Genomic DNA, 26,550 nt, shown 5'->3' with positions numbered 1-26,550 from the left:
ACGTCAATAAGATTTCTCGGAATGTCATAAAATCAATATGCCTTACGGATAAACTTTATCAAATACGTATTTTTCTAAGACCCATGAACAGAAGATATAATAATAATTTACATGTGGAATCAAGAATATAGACACCCCTAGTACCTCTATGAATAGAGTCATTTATAAAAATTGTGCATTTGGTGGACACCTTCCACTTCCAACCAAGAGGTTATGAGTTCGAGTCACCCCAAGAGCAAGGTGTGGAGTTCTTGGAGGGAAGGAGCCGAGGGTCTATTAGAAACAGCCTTTCTACCTCAGGATAGAAGTAAGGTCTGTGTACATACTACCCTCCCCAGACCCACCACTAGTGGGATTATACTGGGTTGTTGTTGTTGTTGTACATTTGCTCGTTTCGTTTGTATCGTATAGATCATGCCAAAAAGGAAAGAAAGGATAGCCTTAACATACCTGAGCTGATTCTCTTGACAATCCCTCTAACACGCGTCAATTGCGACAACACATAACGGTGGATCAAAGTGGGGAAAATCCGTATGATATTCTTGAGAAAGATTATACCGGGCTTTCTTAGAATTACATCTCACGTTGCTGTAGCGTTATAAAATTTTGTAACATCTAATCTATAATTACGTTGCTAACATCTTAAGCTTTCCATTGTTTTGAGATTTCATACGTAACTTGTTGAAGCTCATCCATAAACTTTTGCAAGCTTAGCAAACATAAGCACCTCACTTTCTTACTGATATGGGAAAATCTGTATGTTGGCTCTTAAGAGCATCTCACCTCATAAGAGCTTTTTGTAATCCATTGCATTCTAAATATATCATTTCCCTTTAATGACTTGGTGTCATAATCAAAGAGAGTGGGCCCCACTTTAGGATGACTTATCTTTGGCCTTAAAGCCCCTACATGCCACATATGTTAATGACTAAGAGTAATCTTGGGCTGCCACGTTTTTGGGGGGTTAAGTCCTCCAAAATCTTTGATTATCCAAAGATTTTAATTAATCTCCTACTAAAAATCATTAATTACCCAATTATCCACATAATTTCCTAATTAATTAGGCAATATTCCATTATCCAATAATTAAGAATTATCTCAACTTACTTAAAATACTACTCACTTTTAACATACATTGTATACCTTACTATCATGGCCATGTGGTACCTTGTATGGTACCAGTCCATAAATACCGGGTATTATAGCTCGGACCGCATTTTTTCTCAAAATGTCAAACTCTGACGAAAACTCATTTTCTTTGATTTTCTTACTCTCTCTCCTTCACGAATTCACTCATCACTTGTTTGAAATAGCATAATGCTTGTAATCTCAAAATAATCTCATTCTCGAACTTACGTCGGTTAACTTATGACGAAATTTTAACGTACAAAAATGCGGGATGTAACATCTTATTTCCGAGGTTTCATCAATTTATTTATGGCGTACTTTCATGTACGAAAATATGAGGTGTAACAGTTAAAGTGCCAGCGATACCAATTAAGGAAATAAATGACAACCAGATAATCAATTGTTCTATCACAAAGTTCACGCAAGAATCATCCCAAGGCACCACACCTCATAATCACAAATCACGAGTCCCAGGTCACGAAATCATAATCACATGGCACCTTGTGCTCACATTATCAGTCGCAACTGCACAGAAAAACTCATGTGCTACACGGACAACTCACGTGTCAATACCGATAATACCTCAGATCCGCACGGATGAATCACGTGCCAATAGTAACAATATCTCATATCTGCATGGACCACTCACGTGCCACCAGTCCAATCCACACACAGAAATCATGTATTCAATAATAGATGTACATGATCAATAAACATCAAGATTCATCCTCATGGATTGATATAGGTGACATGTTACGGTTTATGCATGTGCAATTGTACTATCATAGCTCAAGTCAACAAGTAAAATCAGAGATACCAAGTAGCACATTGGAAACAACACAACACAACTCGTAGTTGATGAGCGCAAACACAACACGAAATTAATGCTCACTAGCCAAAGATAGTATAGTTATGATTATCTTCTCCATAGGGATTGAATTTAAATAATGTTCAAGTAATTCCTAGCTTAACGCTATTCAGGATGATTAACACTTGGTTGGAATGATTAATAACTAAATATTAACTATGAAACTAAAATAATTAACAATTGATCACAGAAAGACAAAAGTTGAGCAACACCGAAATATCAATGGGAGGAATAAGGGTCATGACATGACATGTGCAAGGTAGCTATTTGGGATCTACTCTAGTTCAATTCACTCTAAAGTTCTAATGATTCTCACGAATTCACTCGATGTAGTTCAAATATGTAGTTAAGAATCATCTCTTGATTAAATCTTAACTCTACGAGGTGAATTAATATAAGCACTGTGAACACATGCAAGCATGCGTTAATGGATTAGTATTCAGGAAAACGTCTCTTGAATATTCTCCTAACTTGATTTAATCAACAATTCAACAAGCTCTTTCTATTACTTAAAAGAATCACTGAATTAAACCAAACAAGATAATGCAAAGATAATCACCAAAATATTTCTCTTTCGATTAAATAAACTGGTGAATAAAGTTGCAACAATTCAAAACTCCATAAACGAATTCAAGCAAAGAACTAGAGTTAAAATCCACAAATATCAATCAAAACACCATATCCGTCAAAACCTAAGGTAAACTACTCCATATTCATGGAGAAATGCATCACAAATAAATTTGAATAATAAGAAAACATGAATTCAATTCAAACTCGGGTGCTGAGTTGAGGAAAGAATGATGAATCTTTGTGCTTTGAGTCTCCAATGCTCTTCCAATCTTCCGTAGGTCAAAAGTCCCCCCAAAAACATCTTTTTGGTGTATTTATACCATGTAGGAACAGGCTCGGACGAAACTACCATTTCTAAGCCGAAACAGAAAAATACTCTTAGAAATTTGTACAGGCACGCCGCCCCATGCGGAGCGCTATTGGGAAAGTTCAAAGAGCGAATTTCTGACATGCAGTGGAATTTTACACTGCCGCACCACCCTATGTGATGCATCAGTGTGTTTTTTATAGAGTATTTTGTTTTCTTTAATTTTTAACATCCAGACTTGGCTCCCGACCCCCGAACGCGATCCCGGTTTAATTCCTTAGGCTTTTACTCGGACCTCAAAGCTCCACGTTGTTCGATTTAGTTCCACATTATCTTTTTAACTTGGAAACATTTCCTGCAAGGCATTAAATACACAATAAGTGCAATTCACTATCATTTAAGTTCAAACACAAGTAAAATGTAGTAACTAGAGTGCAAACTATTACTAAAATACGGGGTTCTAGCCTACCATCAGTAGTATGCATGACATACATAAGAAGGTCACACCACCACACAAATATCATCAATAAAAACGCCCCCAGGCCATCACAAATCATCCCCGACATAGCCCACCTTTTTTCGTCGTGTGCACAATAATAAAGTAAATGCACGCCTTGTCTCGCCACACGCGCATTAATAATTATTCCACCTTGTCTCGCCACATGCGCAAACCCAATATATATCCTGTCTTGTCTCGTTATATGTGCAAATATCAATAATAATAATAGCATGGACAACTCACATGCGAATACCCTAACAATTCTCTAAATAATTCCACATGTGCCAAAACACAACATAACAACTCGCACCACACATGCCCATATGCTACAACATTTCTATAATAATAATACCAATACCACAACAATACATAGCCCACAGCTCAACAATAACAATAACACAAGAGTACGGTAAGTAGATCAACACAAGAATTATAACAACACAATGAAACGGAAGAATAGACTCAACACTGAAGGATATAACATGTAATAACGACTTCAAATAAGGATAAATCAACAATAAAATGGGTAACAAGAAATTAAACTTCAATTAAGAATAACTCGACAATAAAAGAGGTAGCATAACAATAAAAGCATATATGAGTAAGTTTGACAATGAAGGATAGAGCATGAACTAACAATTTCGAGTATAGCATGTGTAAGGCCCCGTAAAATTTCACCAAGGGATTCAAGTTTTGTGGTACTAAGGTAGGGTGATGGGTACAGATGTAAGACATTTTGGGTTGAAGAATGCACTAAGGAGTTTATGGAATTTTTTGGCTGAAGAAGGCGATTATGCGGTCAGTTTCATGACCGCAAAACCATTTCGCGAGTAACATAATCATCGCGGAGTTGAGCAGAGAATTTGTTGAATTTTGAAGATTGTTCTGTGGTCCATTATGTGATCACATAGTTGTTTCACGGTCCGTATTTTCCATCATAGATTTGTCATGACGAATTTTATTGGGCGATTCTATGGTCCATTCTGCGGCCGCATAAGTGGTCTGCAGACCTGTCGCAGACCTGTCCAGACCATTCTAGTTTTTGGGCATCACTTTCGCGGTCCATTTTGTGGATCACATATCTGTTATGCGGTCTATTCTGTGACTGTAGACCTGAGTTTGGAGGGTCCATTTTCCTATTTTTATAACCCGACCCCATTTTGATAAATAGCCTTTGGGGCTTATTTTGGGACGATTGTCTGAGGATTTTAGAGAGAGGTAAGAGCATTTTAGAGAGAGAATGAGGAAACCTAGCATTCTAATCACCCATTCTTGTACCAATCTTCAAGAATCAAGGAAACCAATCACTAGATTATCATCTATCCGGGTAAGTCCTACTCCTAAGTTTTCATGCAAGAGGTTATGAATTCAAGTATATTGTGGGGATTGGAAATAGGCCATGCATGTGACAAAAGGTTATAGTATGTGGCGTTAATGAACTAGTTTGGGTAGTTTCTTGTTGAAATTGGTTGAGGGAGGAAGAGATTACCATTGTAGAGCTTTGTAGTCCATTTTGCCTACTAGGAGTTTGACAAAATTCATAAAAGAGTTACACCATGTGAATCCTTCTAATTTTTGTCCGATTTTCGCTCTCTTCATATAGATTGTTATTGCTACAAGTATTGGGATGTTGTAGTAACTTAAGAAAAGCTCAAACAAGGTATGTTGGCTAAACTCCTCTTTTAGAATTGGACCCCCCATAATGGCCTTGTAAGTCCCGTGTTGCTCATTATAAATTGATTATTCTGAATAAGCCTTGTGTCAAAAGATATATGCGTTCAATTTATATTCCAAACGTTCCTGTATGTTGAGTTACTATTTAAGAAGGTGATTAAGCATGGGTTGTGTGTAATATGTTATGATTTGAAAATGTGATTCTAGTGAAAACTAGTATGTCGAATTGTGTAAGAAATCACATATGCCTAAGACCCTTAATTTGGTTAGTTGCTCAAATGTGTATTTCAAGTCTTGAGTAGAAATGCCTTGTTGTTGATAATCTATAAGGATGCTTGAAAGTGAAAGAAGCGACTTGGAGATATAAAGTGTGGCCAACGTGCCAAGAATGAAAGTTATACTTGTGGTCAATGGTACCGAGGAAATGAAATGATGTGAGAAAGGTTATGAAATAGGCCTTGATTCAACTGTTCCAAATTGATTTCGAAAATAAATTTGCCTAAAAGCTTACGTACCCAAGTTATGCCCAAATGTGGTTGTTTTAACTAATACTATGCTTTATAAGTATGTCCAATGTGTTTTGAGCTCTCATATCTTCATGAGTTGAAATTTGTATATTACCCTTGTTGGGGGAAAGTATTTCAAGAACAAATGATGTGTTACACGTTTATGATTTTAACTTGTGCTTCGGTTGCCAATTATTTTACTCAATTTCTTGGAAAGAAATCCATTGTGTTTAAAGTCTTCATTACTAATAAACCTAACGTTGTAATTTCCGGAATATTCTATTTGTTGATATTTATGATGACGATCCATGAAAGTAAAGAAATGAAAATGTGGAATATGAGATACGGCCATCGTGCCATAAATGAAAAATCATACGTATGGCCAATAGAGCCAAGGAAATAATGATGTTGTGAACGATTGAAAGTACTAACGAAGCAATATATACAGTGTGAAAGGTTAAAAGGTAAATATAAAATATATTTGTACTTTTGTTTCCCTTGTGTGCAAAACAAAAATGCTTTTGGGAATATCATTAGCAAACCGAGTAAGGGTGGGTCATAAGGCCCACACCCGAAACTACATGTGCCGGTGTAGGGATAGATTGTGATTATTCTCCTTATTTGGGATGAGATTGAAATATTGAGGTGCTTGTGATTATTCCCCTTAATTGGGATGAGATTGATATTAGCTGTGAATTGGAAAGTCAACCCACACGATATATGTGGGAAGGCGGCCTAGCCGATCGGGTGGAGATCGGACGCCATGTTACACACATGGTGGTACTACTCTTGGTAACACTTTTTCTTTTTGTATCACATGTCAAAACACATTGTTCGTGGGGAGATGGCCTAGCCGATTGGGCGTGATCGTACTCCATGCTAAAAACACGGTGGTATATCGGTGCTAATGATATCCCAACCAAAAATATAACATATTATTCGTATTTTGAAAGTTGTTATGTTTTAACTGGCATTTGGATATTGTTGATTGTGACTTGCTGTTTCTATAGGTTTTCCCTTTCATATATTGGCATTCTATTTTGAAAGAGGACATTTAGCTTTACATACTAGTACTATTCCATATGTACTAGCATCCCTTTTTTCAGGGGTGCTACATCTTCAATGGATGCAGGTGGTTCGTCAACGGGCAGTTTTGATCCTCATTAGCAGTTACTCTCTATTCAGCAGATTTTAGGGAGCCCTACACTGTTCCGAGCTTCATGTCATTTGACGTTGTACTTTATGTTTTGGGGTATAGTCGGGACCTTGTCGCCGGCACTTCCATTCTTCTCTTATGTTGTACCTAGAGGCTCCATAGACAGGTTGTGGGTGGTGTTTAATGTTGGGAATTAAACTAGTAAGTGTTGGTATTTGGGCAAATATGTTTCTCATCATATCTATAAACTTGTAATATTTTGAAAATCATAAATGAATATCCTTTAGTAATGAAAAAAGAATGTGGAACAATTGACTCTTCTCATGTCTATCACTTGTACTGATTCTTTTATTATTAATGGGCAAGGTTGGGTAGAAGGCATCTAGCATGCTTGCTTAATCAGGGTATCTCGGTTGAGCGCCGGTTGTGCTCCATAAGGTCAGGGTGTGACAACATATAAGAGTAAACTTAACAATGGAAAGTATAACATAATATGACAACTCCAATTAGATGCATGAAAGAAGCCTAAGAGTCTAAATCGGTCAGTTTCCACATATAAGGTCGTATACATACTCGTCACCTCATGTACACGTCTTTCAAATAATCAAATAGTACAATCAAACTCAATCCTAAAGGGGAGTTCCCCCCACACGAAGTTAGGCAAGATACTTATCTCAACTAGGCCAAATCAACACTTAAAAATAGCTTTTCCTTTATAATTCACCTCCGGTCGGCTCAAATCTAACCAAAATCGACTTACTAACATCAAATAATTCAAGAGAACCAATTCCAATAAGTAAAGCTATGATCTTTATACAATTATCTAAATGTCAACAAAAGTTAACCCTGGACTTGCCCGGTCAAAACCCAAGTCCAAGGATAGATTTGACTACCCATAACCCCACGAGTCCATATATATGTTTTGTTTCAAAATCCAAGTCCAATTTGACTCTCAAATCCCAAATATTTATTTTTCAACACATAGACAAAATTTCCCACAATTTCACTTTGATTCTCAATTTTTTGATGTTAAATCTCATATATAATCATGTAATATTATTAGAAATTGATCAAAATCACTTGCCCAATAATTGTAGGTGAAAATCCCCTCTCTAAATTGCCTCCTACCGAGTCCAGGGTTTAAAGATATGAAAAATGAGGCTAAAATCCAGTCTTACAAAACATATAACCAGTTCGCAAAAGCGGAGATTAATTCATAAAAGCGAAGCTTGAAAATTCTGCATACATAAAAAATGCGACAATATATGTCGCAAATGCGAAAACTGGCCTTTCGTAAAAGCGGCTAGTTGGTCGCAAAAGCGACCTCTCGATAGCACAGGCCACCATCGCATTTACGAGGCTGGCTTCGCAAATGCGAAGCCTGCTAGTCCCCAACTTCTTCTCAAATGTGGCGACTTGTTCGCAAAAGCAATAGTCGCAAATGCGGCCCTTATCTCACAAATGCGAGATCAGAAACATCAACAAATCTGTACCTTTTACAAAACTCTCTGGAACGCGTCTGAAACTCACACGAGCCCTCGGTACTCCAAATCAAACATCCACAAAAGTCTAAAAATATCATACAAACTCGTTCGCACAATCAAAATACCAAATAATATCTAGAACCATGAATCAGACATTAAAATGCATGAAAATTTATATTGAAACTTAAGAACTTCTAAAAACATAACCACACGTCTGATTCTTATCAAATCAACTCAGAATGACACCAAACCTTACAAACAAGATCCGACTAGCATAATGGATCTACTTCAAGTCCCAAATCAAAATCCAAACCCGATAGCCATAAATTCAAACCATAGTCAAACCTAAGGAATTTTTAAACCTTCAAATTGCAACTTTCGGCAAAACATGCCAAATCAACCTACGGACGTCCGAATTAAATTTCAAGAATACGCCCAAGTCTAAAATCACAATACAAACCTATCGAAGCCATCAAAATACCGTTTCAGAGTCATTTTTACAAAAGTCAAACCTCGGTCAACATTTCTAACTTAAGCTTCTAAAATGAGAATCACTCATCCAAATCAATCCTAAAACATCTGAAAATCGAATATGACTATACACGTAAGTCATAATACACAATATGAATCCACTATAGACCTCGAACCATTGAACGGAATGTTAAAGCTCAAAACGACCGATCGGATTATTACAATAGTTTTTAGGCTGTATATGCCTTGATTTGGATATTGTGCTTCTTGTTGTCATGCTTTATATGCTTGTATAACTATTTGAACTCTGTGAATCATGCTAGAGATCATGTGTAGGTGTCAATTTCTTGTTTTGCATGATATTTACTATCGTATGGCGTATCTGCCAGATCTGATCTGTAGTTGTACACTCACACATGCATACACTTTAGCATGCTATCTTCTTTAGTCCATGAGGATGTGATGTGATATCCAGTATTCTTATACATATTTTTGTATATGTTTTCTATTTGATGGACTGGATTGACAGCATGTGAGTGATCCATGCAGGATGAGTTATTAAGACATGTGAGTTGTCCGTACAGTTGTTATGATTATGACACGTGAATTGTCTGTATGGTTATGGCACGTGAGTTGTCCATGCAGCGTGTGGATAGGATTCATCCCCCTAAGGTCACCCTCTCATGTTTCTCTCTTGATGGTATACATGCAAGTTGTGAGAAACCGATGGGTTTTTGGTTGACGTGGTTTATGGAAAATTGATCCATGGTAGGACTTTGTATCTCTTCTCTATTTGCAAACTCCTTGGATGTATACATGATTTTTCTGTATATCTTATCTATATGCTAGGTCCGGAATGTACCTATGCCTTTGTGCATATCTTTTCTATGTGCTACCTTACTTGATGAGATGACTCACAGTACATATCTTCTTTATATGTGAATACGTGTGACTTGACTTGTTTAATCATGCATATCTTCTCTATATGCAACTGTAGAAGGATTATTTGATGCCTCCTGCATAAGAACCAAAAAAGATTTCAGCATCTCGTAAAAAAGAATATATAATATGTTTTTTTAAAAGTCTAAGTAAAACAAAAGAGCTTTTGATTTCTTTCTCGCATTGAGGGAGAAGAATTGCCCTCCTATCTTTAGATTTGGAAAACACTTTGGCCAATGTTTATAAAAAAATAAATGACTCTTTCACTAGAAAAGGCTTGACCAAAAAGGAAGAATATTGACATGGTAAAGTATACGAGGCGCCTGCTATGTTTAAGGACAAGTACGAGGAATAAGCGATAATTAATTCCGCAATTAAATTTAAGATAAGTTTATCCCACGTTTGATTGGTATAAAATTATAGTATAACTAATCCCGAAATAATTAATCATGAAATAATTTATTTCCCAATCAAACGATTCCTAAATTTCTAAATACTCTAACATATTTTTTTAATTACCAGTTGATCTCATAAGTCTTTGTATGAATATATGAAGAAGCTCATATATTGCCACGTGGACTACCTCGCCGACGAAATTTTAAAACCAGCTGCAAACAGTGACATCAAAAACCACAAATTGATGAGAGTCATAGTGAAACTCCACCAACTTAATTTCCATTGACCAATTCACCCTTTCATTTCTCATTTCTATTTTCCCTTCATGAAGCCCTTTAATTAGTTAGAGAATCCCCAGAATCAATCCCACTTCTATAGGTAAAGAAAAAGTATAATTTATGGTAGAGCTTAAGATAGAGGAAAACGTACTTTCATTGAGTTTTAAATTTAAAAGATGAGTCTTAATATGAAAGTCATCATGAGCCAAGTCAACTATCAAAATTAATATATTTCATTTAGAAATAAAAAATTAAAGCGGGTTCTTCTATCTAAAAATAAAATAAATACTACATTAAATGTTGAGGAAATAAGAGAAATGTTATAATTCGACCAAATAAGAACCAAAAGTAGAATAAATAAATTTGCTTGAATGATTTAAGAAGCTAATGGAGGAGGAAGATATATAACTAGGAATGCTTTGATTAGTAGATAGCCTCAAGTGAAAAATTGTCATTCATTTTCATTACAATATTCTATATTGTCTAGTAAACATGAGTAAGTTTTATTTATTATCATTATCAATATTAAAAATCAAAATCTCATGCTTAATGACTTGTTTCAATTCGCAACTAGATACTTACTATCAATCAATGCTCCCTCACGTTGAAAATCAAAATAAAACTATCAATACTTTTTCGTGTTAGCGTTGGGATACGTCATGTCTTATGCTTAAACAAACTAGATTACAATTAATTTCAAAATTAAAAGCTTTACAATAATTTTTGTCTAATCTATTAATCCTCCTTGTACTATCATGTTATTTATTAAAAATTCAAAAGGACAAAAAAATAATTCAAGCTCGTGATACAATGATTCATATACTTTAGCATTTTATCACTTATCTAGGTTCAATTAACATTGACAAAAATAAATATTCCAAAACCATTTCCCTTAGTCTGAAAATGATCCTCCGGAAACACAAACTCATTAAGGGTGTGTTTGGCAAGTAGAATTTTTTAATTTTTTCATGTTTGATTAGCTTAAATATTTAGAAAAATATTTTTCTCATGAACTCATTTTTCTTAAATTGGAGGAAAATATTTTCCCTATCAAGAGAAGAAAAAATATTTTATAAAATTCTTTATCAACATTCCCTACCCTATTCCCCAAACAAGAAAAAATAAGTAATAAAATCAATCTTTATCACTCATTTTTCATGAAAATATTTTCTAAAAAAATATTTTTCCATGAAAATCATTTTCCTTCGTACCAAACCCACCCTGAATGAAAAAATATCCAAACAAAACAATTCCCAGGGCACTTCTGTAAATTTAGTAGAATTTTAAGTTTTTTCTTTATCAAAAACCAAAGAGATTGCTATGAAAAGTCCTCTCATTCTCTCTCTTCGTTCCTAAGCCACTCTTCTCCTTTTCTCTCAGATCCACAGCTCCAACAAAAATTTTCATCGCAATGGCATTGAAACCTCTCTATACACTCTCTACGATCTCGTGAATTTTCACTTCGATAGGTACTAGAACATTCTAGAAGAGTCAATATATACGCCGTTCATTTGGTCGGTACGGAGTAGTGTGAATGGGGGGAGTACCGTCAACACCGAGTTTCAATGGTGGCGCACGGCCGCAGGACACGGCGGAGTATCTAATTGAAGCATTTATTGGAGAGAAATCGTTTCCGCTTGCTTCGGATTACTGGCAGAAGCTTCTAGAACTTCCTCTTCATCTCCATTGGTCCTCCAATCGTGTTCAACAAGCTTGCCTCCTCTTCGGTACATAACTTATCTGCATTTTCTAACTTTTTTGTAAGCCTTTATGCTTTTTATATGTTAAATTGTTCATTTCCTAGTTTATTTATTGAATTTTGCTAACCAAAAAAATAAGTTATATGTTGTAATGTTAGTTCGCATATGCTAGGTTGTTAATTGGTGCCGACGAGCATTTGAAGTGTTGTTAGAAACTGTTATTTGATTATTCTAGTTGATGTCAGAAGATTTCGGAATACCGTATGCTAGTTTGCGTTGCTAATAAGGTTGTGTGCTTTTTAATAAGGTGCATTATATGTGGATTGGGGGAAAGTGAGTGAATCGTGGCTGTCGTAGTTGTTGAGGTACTTTATCAGGTTGCAAAATAGCTAAACTTAATAGAAATGGAAAAGAAAAAAATAAATTCATACCACAGTTTTGCAAATTCACGTGACTCCTGCGTTAGCTGAAAGCCTGAATCTTATGGTTTTGTGTTACAAAGTGCAGACTTCAGAAATCTGTCCTACAAAAATGGTAAAGATAAGTAAAATGAGTAAATATGGCTTAATACATAAATGTGATCTTTGTATACAAATATATGGTGTTGGTAGTTTGCTCCTTTTAAGGATTTGGAAAGGTTTTAGTGTCTATACTAGTTATGTAGGCACTTATATCTGAAGCCATTCATCAAATTTGCCACTTGGTGGAGCTCTAGCTGAATATTCTTATGCTCCCGCGTACTCTATTTAAAGTGGATACTAGCCTAGTTGTCTCTCAATCCAAAAATTTGAACTGGTGATTATTTTAGATGTAAAATTAGCGTCTATGACATTGATCCCCTCAGAGGTAGGTCCAAAATTTAAATTTGATGGATTCAACCTTTGAAAACTTACCATTGAGCCTAATGCACTTCTGGGATTATGGTTTCGAAATTAAATAATTGTTGAAGTTTAGTAATTTTTACAGATGCTGTTTCTAAAATGCTCGGTTCGGTTGAACCCAAAACAAACATGCTACGTCGGCCTCTGGTTCCCCTCAGATGATCTTTTAGAACTTTTTAATACAAAAGTCTATTGGTTCCGATTTGTTCATTTGTGCTTCCTAAGAATCGAAGAAAGAATTCTCTAACTAAAATTTTCTAAAAGGATCGTGTTGTCCGTTTGAAATAGAAGAATTTGCAACTTATAGTAATTTCCATGTCTAAATTTCCTTCAAAAGTGAATAATTATATATCAAATTACAAACCAACATCTGTCAAATTGATCCTTGTAAAATTAAAATGGACTAAAGTTTTAGGAGAGATAGAATATCTTATGTTTTCTAGTTTAAGTATGTCTTTAAAATAATTTTGTATAGTATAGTTTATTATTGTTCGAATTTAGCAGAATAATATGCAATTTAATCTGAATGTATAGTATAATATGGCTTCTTGGATGTCCATTTATGTATATAGATGAATGCATTCCATGAGCTACAAGTGGATCAACTTGAAATTTAAAGGGGATTAATAACAAAGATGACCTAAGAAACTGCTTACTGTCTGGTGTTGCACAAACTTTGGTGTGAGGTGTGGAATCTCAAATCTTTATGGAATACTATGGCTAATGGCATGGACGGTAAAGGACCTGCTAGGTGGAAATTCAGAAGACAAAATAGAAGGGATAATATGGGAAGTAGCATTCCTAGTGGTCATGTAGACAATACCGAGAGAGGACATCGGAGGGCTTTTGGTGGAAAGGAAAACTCTTTTGAACATATTAGAGGAATTTTGTTCTTTTTTATTTTTATTTTTATTTTTGGAGCTCTTTAAATATCCGAGGAAATACAGATGATTGGTTGCTTTTTGTAGCGACCAATCATGTCTAAGGTTCTCTATATAGTGTACATCTTTTCAATAAAATTATCACCTTTATTAGAAACAAAGAGAAGCATAAAAGAGTTTTGCATCAAGCCTGTGCAGTATCTCAGCTACCTTCTAAGACCATTTGTGTGCTGGTGTAGCTAGAATATAGATTGCTTAGGAATGCATTTGATTTCTGTTACATTTTAAACTGACATTATACCTGGAGTTCTTGTGTAATGAATAAAAAAACAAAGGAGAAAAAAAAAGAGAGAATTGATGAAAGATAAAGAGTACGGAAGGAGGAGAAGTCCAATAGAGAGAAGGAGACAAACGCAGAAGCTCAACTACAGTGCAAGCGCCTAGATGAAGTTACTATGGAACGCATAAAATTTGCCCGTAGAGTTGTTTATGGAATCAAGAACTTCATTCTCTGGATTCTTTGAGCGGATTCATGAAAATTGCTCAACTATTTAAGTTGAAAAATTTGTTTCATATTGAAGTGTAGTGCAAAAATTAGGTAATGCTACTTGGGCTGAAGTTATCTAGAGTTTTGACTTCCTGCCAATGTTGTGTTAAGTAAAATTGTATTTTCTTTTCTCTGCTTCATTGTTATGTGGAGGCTGCTTTTGGGAAAAGTGAACTTAGTACTGATTTCCATGTAAGTTAGAGCAAGCCTGAAATAATTAGGTAAGCAGAGGGTGAAACGTGGTACCTCCATTCTACTTTTCATGTTTTTATGCCTCATGCTTCGCTTTGTATGTATTTTCTTGCTGATATGTAGTTGTTAGTTATATCCACATAGCTGCAGTGGTTATAAGATGTCGCTCTGAGAGCTTTTAGGACATATCAGTGGGCTATTGGCACTATCCATATGAACTCTTTATCAGGATCTCCTATTGTATCTTTTCTGCCTATAATTTTTCTGTTTACTTTTTCTAGAACCAACTCTTAATCATGCATGGGAATAATTTATCTGACATATTTATTCCATCCTTTTTTTTTCTTGGGATGATGAGGTCAGAGTTATTATCTTCTAAATTCCATCTGTTTTTTTGTTGCAGCTCAGAACAACTGTTATACAAGGCACCTTGCAAAAATATTAATTCACCTGTCCTGGTGTTTGCAAGAGTGTGTTTCTACGTCCGATGTATCTTCATCAGCTTATGTGAAAGCTCTCAATGCAGTGTACATCTCATCTGTTTTTCTGAAGCACCTCATTGAGAATGCCAAAACTGACAACTTTGAAGATCTATACATGTCTCTGAATGAAAGTGAGGAAATTCCAAGTAACGTCTCTAAAGGTAATGCATTCACAACATAGTTTGTTCATTTTTTCTTAGTGGGACTTTCTGATTTTCTTATTTATATTATCATTTCATTTTTCGGTTTCGTTCTTTCTCCTATATTTATCTCTTCTTTTTTTACTTTTGTGTGCGGGGAGAGGGTGACTGGAGTATGTAGCTACTTAAAAGTGACCACTAAACTGTTTCAACCACTATGGCTGAAACAAAGCGAATAGATCTATGCTATTTGTTCGAAGATCTAATAGTGGATTCTACGCTTATCAACATCATTGCTCACAGTTCAAGACAGTATTCAGTCTAATGTATTAAAAACTTGAATAGTTGTCTCCAATTACACTCCAAGTACTGATGAGGTGTTTGGTTATTAGCTTTTGGAGATACATTATTAGGGTAAATCACGAAATTCTTGTTACCTATGTATGGATGAAATTGTGCAATACCGTTGGAATGGCCGAAGGATTCTTTTAGATTCTAACTCGTAATATCTTGTATAGCTGGTTTCAGTGGGATAGCTTGCAGAAGTTGTTGCAGATATTGGTCTGGTTGGGTTTTCAACATTTGGGAATCTACATTGTTTAACCTTCTCACTTATGTTTTATCAAGATTTCAGATCTCTGGGAGTCCAAGCTCATTACTTCCTACTCTTACCACCATTTCCTCTTTCTTTTATCTTTTACAGTACAGGGTATTGAGCATCTTGTTGTGCATAGTGTGCTTAATTTTCTTGGCAGAGTAGATGTAAGGTATGTTGAGCTTTGTGCAATAGGTATCTTCTCACATGGCTTGCCAGTTGTTTGCCTAATAGTGTGTGTTTTTTCTGACAGCTCGGATACATATCTTCTACACCACGAGTTGCTTAATTTCATGCTTGTCGCCTTGTCAACTCAGCTTCTTTCTGGACCATCACTAGGTGCTGATGATATTCATCCTTTCTTTGATGCAGCAATGGCTCAGGTCATCTATGGTTTCTTGCAGTAGATATCTCTGAAAAATATTGAAATTTTATCAATTTGCTTTTGTATTTGCTGCCAAATTCTTTGGCTAGTCATGAGCTACTTCTGAATGTACTTCTGTCTGCAGCCAACTTCTTTGGTCAATCTGGTTATTCGCAAGCTACTTCTTAACTACGTCGCACAGCTACGCTTCCCTTTGAAGGCTTCATCTTATTATATTTTTTCTGAAGGATATCAGCCAGGAGTTCTACAGAGAGTTGGCTCTGTTGCAGGTAGAGTAAAGTGATTTATTATCTCTCCCTCTCTCTATCTCTCTCTCACACACACACACTCACACACTCACTTATCATTCCGTTCTATAGCATATTAGTATATTATGGAAGTGTGAGATATGATCTTTATATTTACTTGATTAGCGCTAATTTGGCTCCTAATCCTTTACTCCTGTTTGCAATATTTCGTGGTCAAAAGAGATTCCTAGAAATGTTGAATCCCTCCAGTCGCAATTCATTCACTTATTTTATCTCTTGTTTAGTCAATGTGCTGTCCCATCATTCTCATTGAAGCCTCTGCTTTTTCCATTGACTTGCAGCAAATCTCGTGTTACTGCCACTGAATTTCTTTGTCAGTTCAAGTAATGAAGCTTCAAAAAGCCCATTGGCAGACAGCAGTCTTAATATTTTACTCATCCTTGTTCATTACCGCAAGTGTCTTGGCGTGGATCGTTTGAAAGATAAAATCGACTACAGCAGTCCAGATTCGCTTCCAAAGGAAGAACCCTTCTTTGAGAATCCTTATTGCAAGGCCCTTGAGAATGCTCGGGATATTGAATGTTAGAATGATTATTTTTTTGTTCAGTGTCCCTTTTGCTACTTCATGAATTTTATTAATGATTCTAAGCTTGTTTGTGTTCTCTCAAGCAGTTGATCGTGTAGATGTTGAGGGGAATGCACCTAGTGGTCTGGTTGTGAGATTACCCTTTGCTTCTCTTTTTGATACCCTTGGCATGTAAGTGTCAGCCTATCTCACTTGTTGATCTAAGGTGACAACAAGATGTTGTGTACAATTAATTACAATAATAGTTCCTTTTTTTTATTTACCAAAATTGGCTATGCATGAGAAGTTTCTTGGGTGACCCTTTACTTCCCCGTTGCGGAGAAGAGGCTTTATCATTTTGACTTTCTTTTTTTGATATTCGTGGTGTTCGCACCAGCTTGCGTACACCTCGACTAATTCCACTCCACTGGGATTTGTATCTAACACATCATGGTTCTCAACCCACTTCATTGACTACTGGGCCACACCCTTGGGTGCAAATTGAAATCTGGGACCTCATGGTTCTCAACCCACTTCATTGACCACTGAGGCTTTGACAGTTGGGAAGAAATGACACTTCATGATGCCTCATGGTTATCATTTTGACTTTTAGTCAATCCTTTAGGTCTGTTTAAAGTGAAAGACCTTAAAAACTACTTCCACGTTGAGGTCTGATAGCATAGAAAATGTGTATTTGGACATTTGACGATACAATTGTTTGCTGAGACATTATTTGGCTCTGGTAATGAGTGGGCTTGCAACTATCTTTCCAGGTGCTTGGCTGATGAGACTTCTGTACTTCTGCTTTATTCACTCGTTCAAGGGAATTCCGATTTTCTTGAGTATGTGTTGGTGCGGACTGATCTGGATACACTGGTATGCACAGATGATTTATATTATATGTTTATTTCTTGACTGAATAATGGTTGTTGCTTGTGGATATCATTCCCGCCAGTCACTTTATAAGGTAATCAAGAGAAGACATAATGGATAAGGAGTGTATTAATCAACTAAAGTATAAAGTAGCTACCTTGTAGTTTGACCTTTGCAACCGCTTTCACAACAAGTTGCCTTATTTATGGATTTGATATCTTAAAAAAATAAAAATAATTGGGATTACTATCCTTGGTTAAAAGATGCTAAATTTTCCACTGTTTTTCTTATTCACTTTCCAAGTGTTCTCACGTTAGTAATTATAATTTCTTGCCTCTGAACTTGAGCTTTACTCTAGGTTTTCCCTTGGTTACAACTTAGAATCTTACTGTCTGTTTGTATAAATAAACAGTTGATGCCTTTGCTAGAAACACTATATAATGCACCAAGGAGGACATCCAATCAGATATATATGGTGCTGATTATCCTTCTTATACTTAGCCAAGATTCCTCATTCAACGCCAGCATTCACAAACTGGTAAATAGAGAATCTCCCTGGATTTTTGATATTTAAGCCATGGACTGTCTTAATTTCACATCTTTCTGCAGGTGCTACCCTTTGTTCCATGGTACCAAGAGCGGGTTCTTCATCAGACTTCTCTTGGTTCTCTTATGGTCATAATTTTGACGAGGACAGTGAAATACAACCTATCTAAGTTGCGGGTATGATATAAAATGTCTGTTAGTTTATTGTTCCTGCGCTCTTTCTCTCATGCTCTTTCTCTCTCTCTCTCTCTCTCTCTCTCTCTCTCTCTCTCGCGCTCTCTCTCTCTCTCTCTCTCTCTCTCTCTTTAATTTTACCTTTGGCAGTTCCACTATATATGCTGTTAGTTTTTTTATTTATTTTCAATTCTGAAGTCTCTCATTGCATGTTCTGCATGTCATCTTTTATTGGTATGTTAAACATTGGAATATTGATTTTAGAAAGTTCCGCTTCTATTTTATTTGTTATATATTTTCATTTGCAAAGTCTCTTACACCTGCTCCGGGTGCCATTCTTGGCTGGGATGTCAAGACTGGGAATGCAAATTGGATTCGGAATACGCACTAATGATTAGTTTTGGGAAATTTCAGTAGTAATGCATAAATTAAAGAAGCTAATGTATTTAAGGATTATCTTGTGGGATTTTACTGGGTTGTTGTTGTTGTTGTTGTTGTTGTAGTATTTAAGGATTATGAAATAACTTTTTCTATGAAGGAGAGTTATGATTTGGCTTGAAAGCATGAAACGACACATCTTTTATATGCAAGAGAAATATCAATAAGTTACTTCTCCTAAATGCTCTAGATATTTCTAAATGTTTTCTTTTCATAAGTAGAGGAAAGAAGCTTATTAATGAAGGTTCTTAATAAAAAAAGCAAAAAGAAGCTTATTAATGAACGAAAAGTGTACAGCTAGTCATCCAGATTGATGATGCAAAGTAGGCAAATAGTACTGCTGAAAGTTTTACTATTATATCTGAGGTTTCAAACATAGAAAAAACTCTGTATGTGGTGTTACTAAAATTTGGCTAGTGAACTTTTCGAGTCACAATTCTCATGTCTCTCTTCAGACGTGAATGTCACTTTTTTTTTAAAAATTTCTGAAGAAGTTGAGGGTGTAATGAAAACCATTGCAGTGGTTAAAGCATTTAAGCTTGTCTTTCTGCATATCTAAAGTATAAACTGATTCTGAAAAAAAACGAAACTACACTAACTGGGCCCTATTGAAAAACGTTTTGAGACTTATTTCCCCACCCTCTCTTCCCCAAATAAAAAAATAAAGGATACAAAAATAGGATGATGAAGGTATGAGTTGCATCTCGCAACTGTTAAGACATCTGTTTGCCGAGATCTTTGGAGCTGTGCCTACTTTGTATTTTCACACTTGCTTATGTTTTATAGTCAACTGTTACGTATATCCTCATCAGACTATACCGACATGAGGCAGTATTTCTACTGATCTACTGATGCATCAATTTGAATTGCTATACTGTTCAATTCGGGTAGAGCAATACAACAATCATGGAATGAACCCTTGCTTCTGTTTGAGTATGGGTGCCATAATTAATATTCCTCCTCTTTTTGTACTTACCAATGAAGTTACTCTGGTGATTGGTAATTTGGTGATGAATTTGATCGAACCCTGAAAGCTGACTTCAAGCATGTGTTTTTTGATGCATTTAACAGGATGTTTATCTTCATACAAATTGTCTTGCAACTTTAGCAAATATGGCACCTCATGTCCATCGCCTAAGTGGTTATGCATCACAACAATTGGTCAGCCTATTTGACATGCTTGCACGCAAGTAAGTTTCTTATTCCTTGTGTCTGCTGGTGAGTTCAGAGCTTTTTAGGTTGGTCAATTGTTGTTTTGAACTTGATCTATAAATTAGGTACAACAAATTGGCAGAGATAAAAAATGATAAGATGCATGTGCCCAATGGTGAATCAAAGGAAGGAGATAGTCTCCAAGAAGACATGGTACTTCGCACTTGGCTTTCAGCATCATCGAGTCTTTCTTTTTTAATTGCTGTCTGCTAGCATAATTGGTACTCGGTAGCATTGAAGTTCTTCAAATATATTTGCAGGCAGCTGAGCTGCATATTTATACCGACTTCCTAAGAATTGTTCTTGAGATATTAAATGCAATTCTGACCTATGCCTTGCCACGGAATCCTGAGGTATCAGTACTTTCAATCTTCTATCAGTTCATGAGGATTCTTTGCTTGTTGCAGTATTTTTAAACACATTCCAAAACTGGCAGGTTGTTTATGCAATTATGCACAGGCAGGAAGTCTTTCAGCCGTTCAAAAGTCATCCACGATTCAATGAACTGCTTGACAACATATTTATGGTGTGCTTATTCATTTGTGCATTTGCAGTTCATAGGTTTTTGAAAAAGGGTTCTCTGGAAGTGGGACTTACTTTCTATTCATTGTAAACAGTTCGGTAGTGTAGTCTGGAAGGCATTATGACTTTCTGATTATGTTATTTCAAGGTCTTGGACTTCTTCAACAGTCGCATGGATGCCCAAAAGATGGACGGAGAATGGTCTGTAGAGAAAGTATTGCAAGTCATTGTTGTTAATTGCCGATCTTGGAGAGGTGATGGAATAAAGGTATTAGTTTTGCCATCTTATGATGAGTTGCTTGTATTTGATAATCATATTCTGACAGATTTTGTTTACACCGTAGATGTTTACCCAATTGCGTTTCACATACGAACAAGAGAGTCATCCTGAGGAGTTCTTCATTCCGTACGTGTGGCAGCTGATTTTGTCTCGAAGGTTGGTTTTTATAACAAAACATATGCTTTTTGTCAGAATATGTTTTAACGCCATGTTTTATAATTTTGTTCTCTGAAGGTTACTTTTTGAAACATGTAATAATCTGCCATTTGCTGATTAAATCTAATACTATTCAAGTGGAAACATCCTATTTACCTATTTCATTTGTGGTGGTGAATGTAAATATTTCCAATCTGTAATTGATTTGTTTTCTTCGTTTTTGGCAGTGGTCTTAGCTGTTCTCCTAGCAGCATAAATCTTTTCTCAGTTGACGTTCCTCTTGATGTAAGTATGATTGCTTTTTATTCTTGATTCAACCCATAGGGTCCTGGTAGGTTAGGGGATTTTGATGGATGTCAGGATATTTTCTTGACCAAGTAAGAAGGTTTTCTTTGTTGAGCCTGGATCTATGTGCACTGGCCTTCTCTGTTTAATGCTTTTTCTTGTCTAGTTCCAACTCCCCCCCCTCACACACACACACACACACACACACCCGGTCCGAAGCAAACTCTTGTATGCTTGCCTGCTCTTAGAGACTTTCAATCATCATGATTAAAATCGTATGTCCACAGAAGATGACACAAGCTTGTTTTTGTGGAATCTCACATATACGGTCCCAGTAAAATTTTATGTTTCTTCAGGATCCTTTTATGACATCCGAAGACACTCCGTTCAGAATTGCATTTAGAAATTGTGTTTGAGTTTTGTTTGAAGAGCGTATGCCAGAGTTGTCAAAGGCGCGCTTAAGCCTTGAAGCGAGGCTCAAAATATGTTGAGCGCTTCGCCTCGCTTTGTGGGCGCTTCAGTGTCGCATCAAGGCTCTAAGATATACTTTTACTTGCCAATGAGCGTAATCCTGAAAAGGCGACACTAAATATTGATATTTAACTTTATCGTAATTTTTTTTTTCCAATTTCTTTGTCCATATATTTGTTATTCAAGCTTATAATTATTGTTCTTAGACTAGATATGCATATTTTTACTTTTTCTCCGGTTGTGCCTTTTTTCATTAAAGCACATGCTTTATTTGCACTTTGCGCTTAAAGCCCCAAAGGACCTTAGAGCTTTTTTGCGCTTTTCGCCTTTGATAACACTGGCGTATGCATGTCTAACTATGATTGAGCTATTAAATTTTGTGCTTAGCAAGTCTGATCTCTTTTCAATCTCATTATGTGTTCTGGAAGGGTTGAAGTGTTTAAAAATGTTTTTACTAGTAATAATTTATGATTACTGTAGTTTGAGGAATCATTCTCTGAATTGTTCTATCTGGAAACAGGATAGTGTAGAGGAGGCTGAAAAGCCTCAGAAGGATGAGATCAATGGAAATGGGCAAGAGATAGAGGCACCAGTTTGACGGACTATGATCCCAGAAGACTACGTTGTGTATATATATACATGTATCCATAGATATGTATTCTTGTCATTCTTTTCTGTTCATAGCTTAAGAGTAGAGAACTTTTACGTACAGCTGAGTGAATTGATATATCACCAGTATAATAAATAAAGGTATTGGTCAAGCTTAGGCTTACGATATAGTTCTACAAGGAAAAGCAGCTCCCATTTTATCAATTTTGACGATGCAGCTATCGTATATCTTTACCCTTTTGGTCCGTGACCAATTTTGGAGTGCCTGTTGAAGTAACGTGGTTTTTTCTTATCAATTTCAAACAACTTGCGCTAGCAAAGTGTATGATGTAGGCAGTATAGTTTTCCCTTCAACAATGTGTAAGATGTTGTAAACTTTTAATGGTCACCAAAAGCAGTGTGAAAAATGTAAGTAATATTATGAAGGTATAAAAAATGAAGCATGCGATTATATTTTATCTTTTGCGTTTAACCAAACATTTCTGGATAATCTGACCATCTACAGATATTGAGTCCAGTATATTTTACACGAGGGTTTCAAGATTCTTCCAATAATGAAGGCTTATGTTGGCAGCTCATAAAGTCTCAAGTTGGTACTGAGGAGAAGTCATTTTCATTAAATCACGTTTATATCTTCTATTCTTTCCTTAAAATGTTTCTCTTAAAACTCGAGTGTGTTTGTGCGTTGTATGCAAAGATCGGAGGGGGCATATGACTTTTGTTCGTATGAGGAATTTTTCTCCATTTACGAAATATGCAATGACTTTTAATTGATGCTTGTACGACAGATATTATCTCATCATTATGCTTATAGTTTATTCCGCGTGTATTCTGGACTATGTTCTTTTGGTCGCTTAAAATGTTTTATTTTAGTTTAGTATTTAGAATATTAGTACTAACATGTCAAAATCCTAGTTTAATTTGATATTTTGTTAGACCATCGTATTGATGTCAATTGGATAACAAAGAGATGACTTAGTGATAGCTCCGTTACATGATTCACTGTTTTTTCCTTTTTACCAGTAACGTTCTTGTCTAAGAGTGAAGAATAGGCGTGCTACATAAAAGTAAACACTTTTTTTAAATTGTTTAATTGATTTCCAAGATGAGACAAAGGGAAGTACAAGATAGGAGAATCACACCAACAAGAAGATGAAAATTTTGGTAGCTTACCAACTGGGGATTAGGTAGAACTCATCATATGTATCGACATTTCTTGACTCATAAAAGAACAGGCCAGACTGATACAACTAATTTAAGAAAAAATAAGACAAGTGGAACAAATATGTGAACCGATTGTTAAAAACTTGGGAAACCAGATTCACAAACATAAAAGTTTTTAATTGAAATTTGAGGGTGTGGGTTACATGGCAATATAATATTGTTTACATCAGATATAAAACAGTATAATATTGGCTTAAGCTAAAGAATTTACATTTCAGACTTGGAAGATGCCACCGCCTTTAACATATTCAGTAAAAGCTAAAGCAACTAACCCCAGCATTGCAAATTTTCCATTCCAAATTTCGGCATCAGCACTCATACAAGGTTAGCAAAGCACTTGTCCCCAAAAACCATGAAAATCTCCACCGTTTGCTAGCTCAACACCAATGGCTACCACAAATCCGATCATTGTTAGCCTACCGTTGATTCTCTCGGGTCCTGCTCCACTTAATGAAAATACGTCCGAGAAATTGGTGCTTGGCTGTTGCAGAATAATGAGTAGAGGATAAGAATTATAATGTTATTACTATACATCGTTCAGACCACTAAACTTCTAGTTTTTTAATTCCAAATAAATATGGGAAGCCTAGAACTTAGAAGTAAAGTCCAAACTCAATTCCCAATTATACTTCTTTTTTCACGGTTAACAAAAATACTAGACTATACGAAATTTTAACCAAAGGAGTGATTTATTTAGTTTGCTTCCCAGAGGGTTGTAAATAATTTGTGATTGGAAAATTATTTTACATAATGAAATTTTACTTACGAATATATTTTTTAAAAAGAAAAATTGAAATGTAAATCTGAAATCGAGCTAAAATATATATAGTAGCTGAACTTGATATAAGTAAATTCTTTTTTGAGACGAAACGTGCAACGACTAATCATTAGGTGAAAAATAGATGTTAACACTGCTTAAATATGTGAACTTTTGAAAAAATTAGATCCCATCCTTTGCAGGAGGAAGAGGTGTTGGCTTCGATGTAGCAGCAGTATTGGTCGAGGGACTTGAAGATTGCTCTTTTTTCTCACCATCCTGCATGTTTAATATGATCTCCTTATTCAAGAATTCTTCTCATTATAATAATAAACTTTCTAGTTTTTACTCCCTTCAAAACTACTCCATTTCATTTGTACTATCATATTTATTAAAAAGTCAAGCATACGCATAAATAGTACTGTTTATGGTTTTAAAAAAACAATGAAAACAATATAAAATAATAAGTTATAAGTTTTATGGACTAGCTAGCTACCTCAGACATGCACTTAACGCGAAGACGTGAACTCTTCTGAAGACGTGGCAAGTAACAGCCAACCAAACTGATTCAGACCATTTCTCTTTGAAAAACATGCCGGTGGACTACTTCCCACTATCATGGATTGCATGGCAAATGAAGTTGTCATTTTTCCTCTCTAAAACTCACAAATATATAGTATTAATTAGAGAAAATGCTTTACTCTTCTCTTATCAGAAACTAAGATATGTATAGCAAAACACTGAGGATTAGCAAGTAACTAAGGGGTCGTTTGGTAGGGTGTATAAGAATAGTGCGGAATAAGGTGTATTAGTAATGCATGGATTAGTAATGCAAGCATTAGTTATGCATATATTATTCCGTATCTACTGTTTGGTGTGGTGTATTAAAATTATAATGCATTGCATAATTTTTAAGAAAAATAGTTGTTTATAAAAATGCCCTCCATATTATTAAGCTTTAAGAAACTTTAAGGATAATTTTATTTTTAACCAACCTAATGCATGCATTAGTAGTCTTGATATTACTAATGCCATGATTTTCTATGCATTACTTATACATAGGATAATACCAAATATGATATATAACTAATACTGTATTAGTTATACACAAATTAAAAAAATATACCAAACAAAATATTAATAACGTATAAAGTTAATATTTGTATTATTTTTTCTAATACCTCGTGCGAAACCACCCAAGAAAGATTATTAGTGCTCTTTAGTACCGATTCTTGACCTAACTCACTTGATATAATTGCACTGAAGTATTAGCGTGGGGTAAAGGTAAGAAGGGGAGAAGAGAAAAGGGGTGTGGATGGATATTTGTGGAGCCACGTAATTCAGTTTTGGTCACGTGGACTCATTGGACTTTAACAAAAGTAACACAGTGACGTGGCCTCCCCATTTACCGCATGTCTAGAACCTGATAGAATGAAAAGTTACAAAAGTAGTGTGTGGGGTAATGGATTTTAACTTTAGGTGTGGCACCCAACCAATCATTTTAACGTTAGTTAACTAAAAATTAAAGTAAACATACATAATCATCTAATTATGATTAGGTAGTAAGTTTATGTATTAAAAATATGTGGCTTACATTCATTTTTTGGGTGTAAATACCCAATGCACGTAAGTTTCTACCCTAGAATTTCTGTGGCATCATCCCCTTCTTTTATTTGAAATGTAAATACTTGGTACAAACACCATCATTATTTCTCTCCGAACAACTTTTTCCATGTTATGATATTAAAGTGTAACATTAATATGAATTGAATCACATGATTACCTAATGCATTGATTATTTTTTGATAATAAGTGAAAATTTAATAAAGGAAATATAGTTTTCAAAATCTTGTGTGTATATATGCGTGTATGGCAACCCAAAGAAAATGAATACAAACGCATCATTATCCCATAGTTCTTACCGCCCCTACACGGGGCGCGGGGTATAATTTCAATTTGTCCGGAAAAGTAGTGTAAATCAATACATTATGGTTGAAATTTTCGTCTCTAAACTTTATTTGATAACTATATACGATCGAAATCGAGTTCGCCTATGACATGGTAGGCCAGGTTCGGAACATGTAAATAAAGGACTGAAGATCGACCCCAAG

The 26,550-nt window shown here is 35.5% G+C and overlaps 1 protein-coding gene and 1 pseudogene across 1 annotated transcript; one reads left to right on the top strand and one right to left on the bottom strand.

Moving 5' to 3' along the window:
- Positions 1 to 11,577: 11,577 nt before the first annotated feature.
- LOC107769949 (uncharacterized) lies at positions 11,578 to 22,643 on the top strand. Its single transcript, XM_075229551.1, has 18 exons — positions 11,578 to 12,003; positions 14,881 to 15,120; positions 15,803 to 15,866; positions 15,948 to 16,077; positions 16,204 to 16,348; positions 16,669 to 16,908; positions 17,000 to 17,084; positions 17,666 to 17,768; positions 18,178 to 18,303; positions 18,375 to 18,488; positions 19,995 to 20,113; positions 20,201 to 20,288; positions 20,396 to 20,488; positions 20,572 to 20,661; positions 20,806 to 20,925; positions 21,002 to 21,093; positions 21,321 to 21,378; positions 22,370 to 22,643. The coding sequence occupies exons 1-18, from the start codon at positions 11,811 to 11,813 to the stop codon at positions 22,445 to 22,447; spliced, it is 2,178 nt and encodes a 725-aa protein (XP_075085652.1). The 5' UTR covers positions 11,578 to 11,810; the 3' UTR covers positions 22,448 to 22,643.
- A 1,245-nt stretch (positions 22,644 to 23,888) lies between these two features.
- On the bottom strand, positions 23,889 to 25,086 carry LOC142169134 (early light-induced protein, chloroplastic-like; annotated as a pseudogene).
- Between the last annotated feature and the right edge of the window lie 1,464 nt (positions 25,087 to 26,550).

The sequence above is a fragment of the Nicotiana tabacum genome, chromosome 14 (assembly GCF_000715075.1).
Source record: "Nicotiana tabacum cultivar K326 chromosome 14, ASM71507v2, whole genome shotgun sequence".
Lineage (NCBI taxonomy): Eukaryota > Viridiplantae > Streptophyta > Magnoliopsida > Solanales > Solanaceae > Nicotiana > Nicotiana tabacum.
This window is presented reverse-complemented; position numbering and strand designations above follow the sequence as displayed.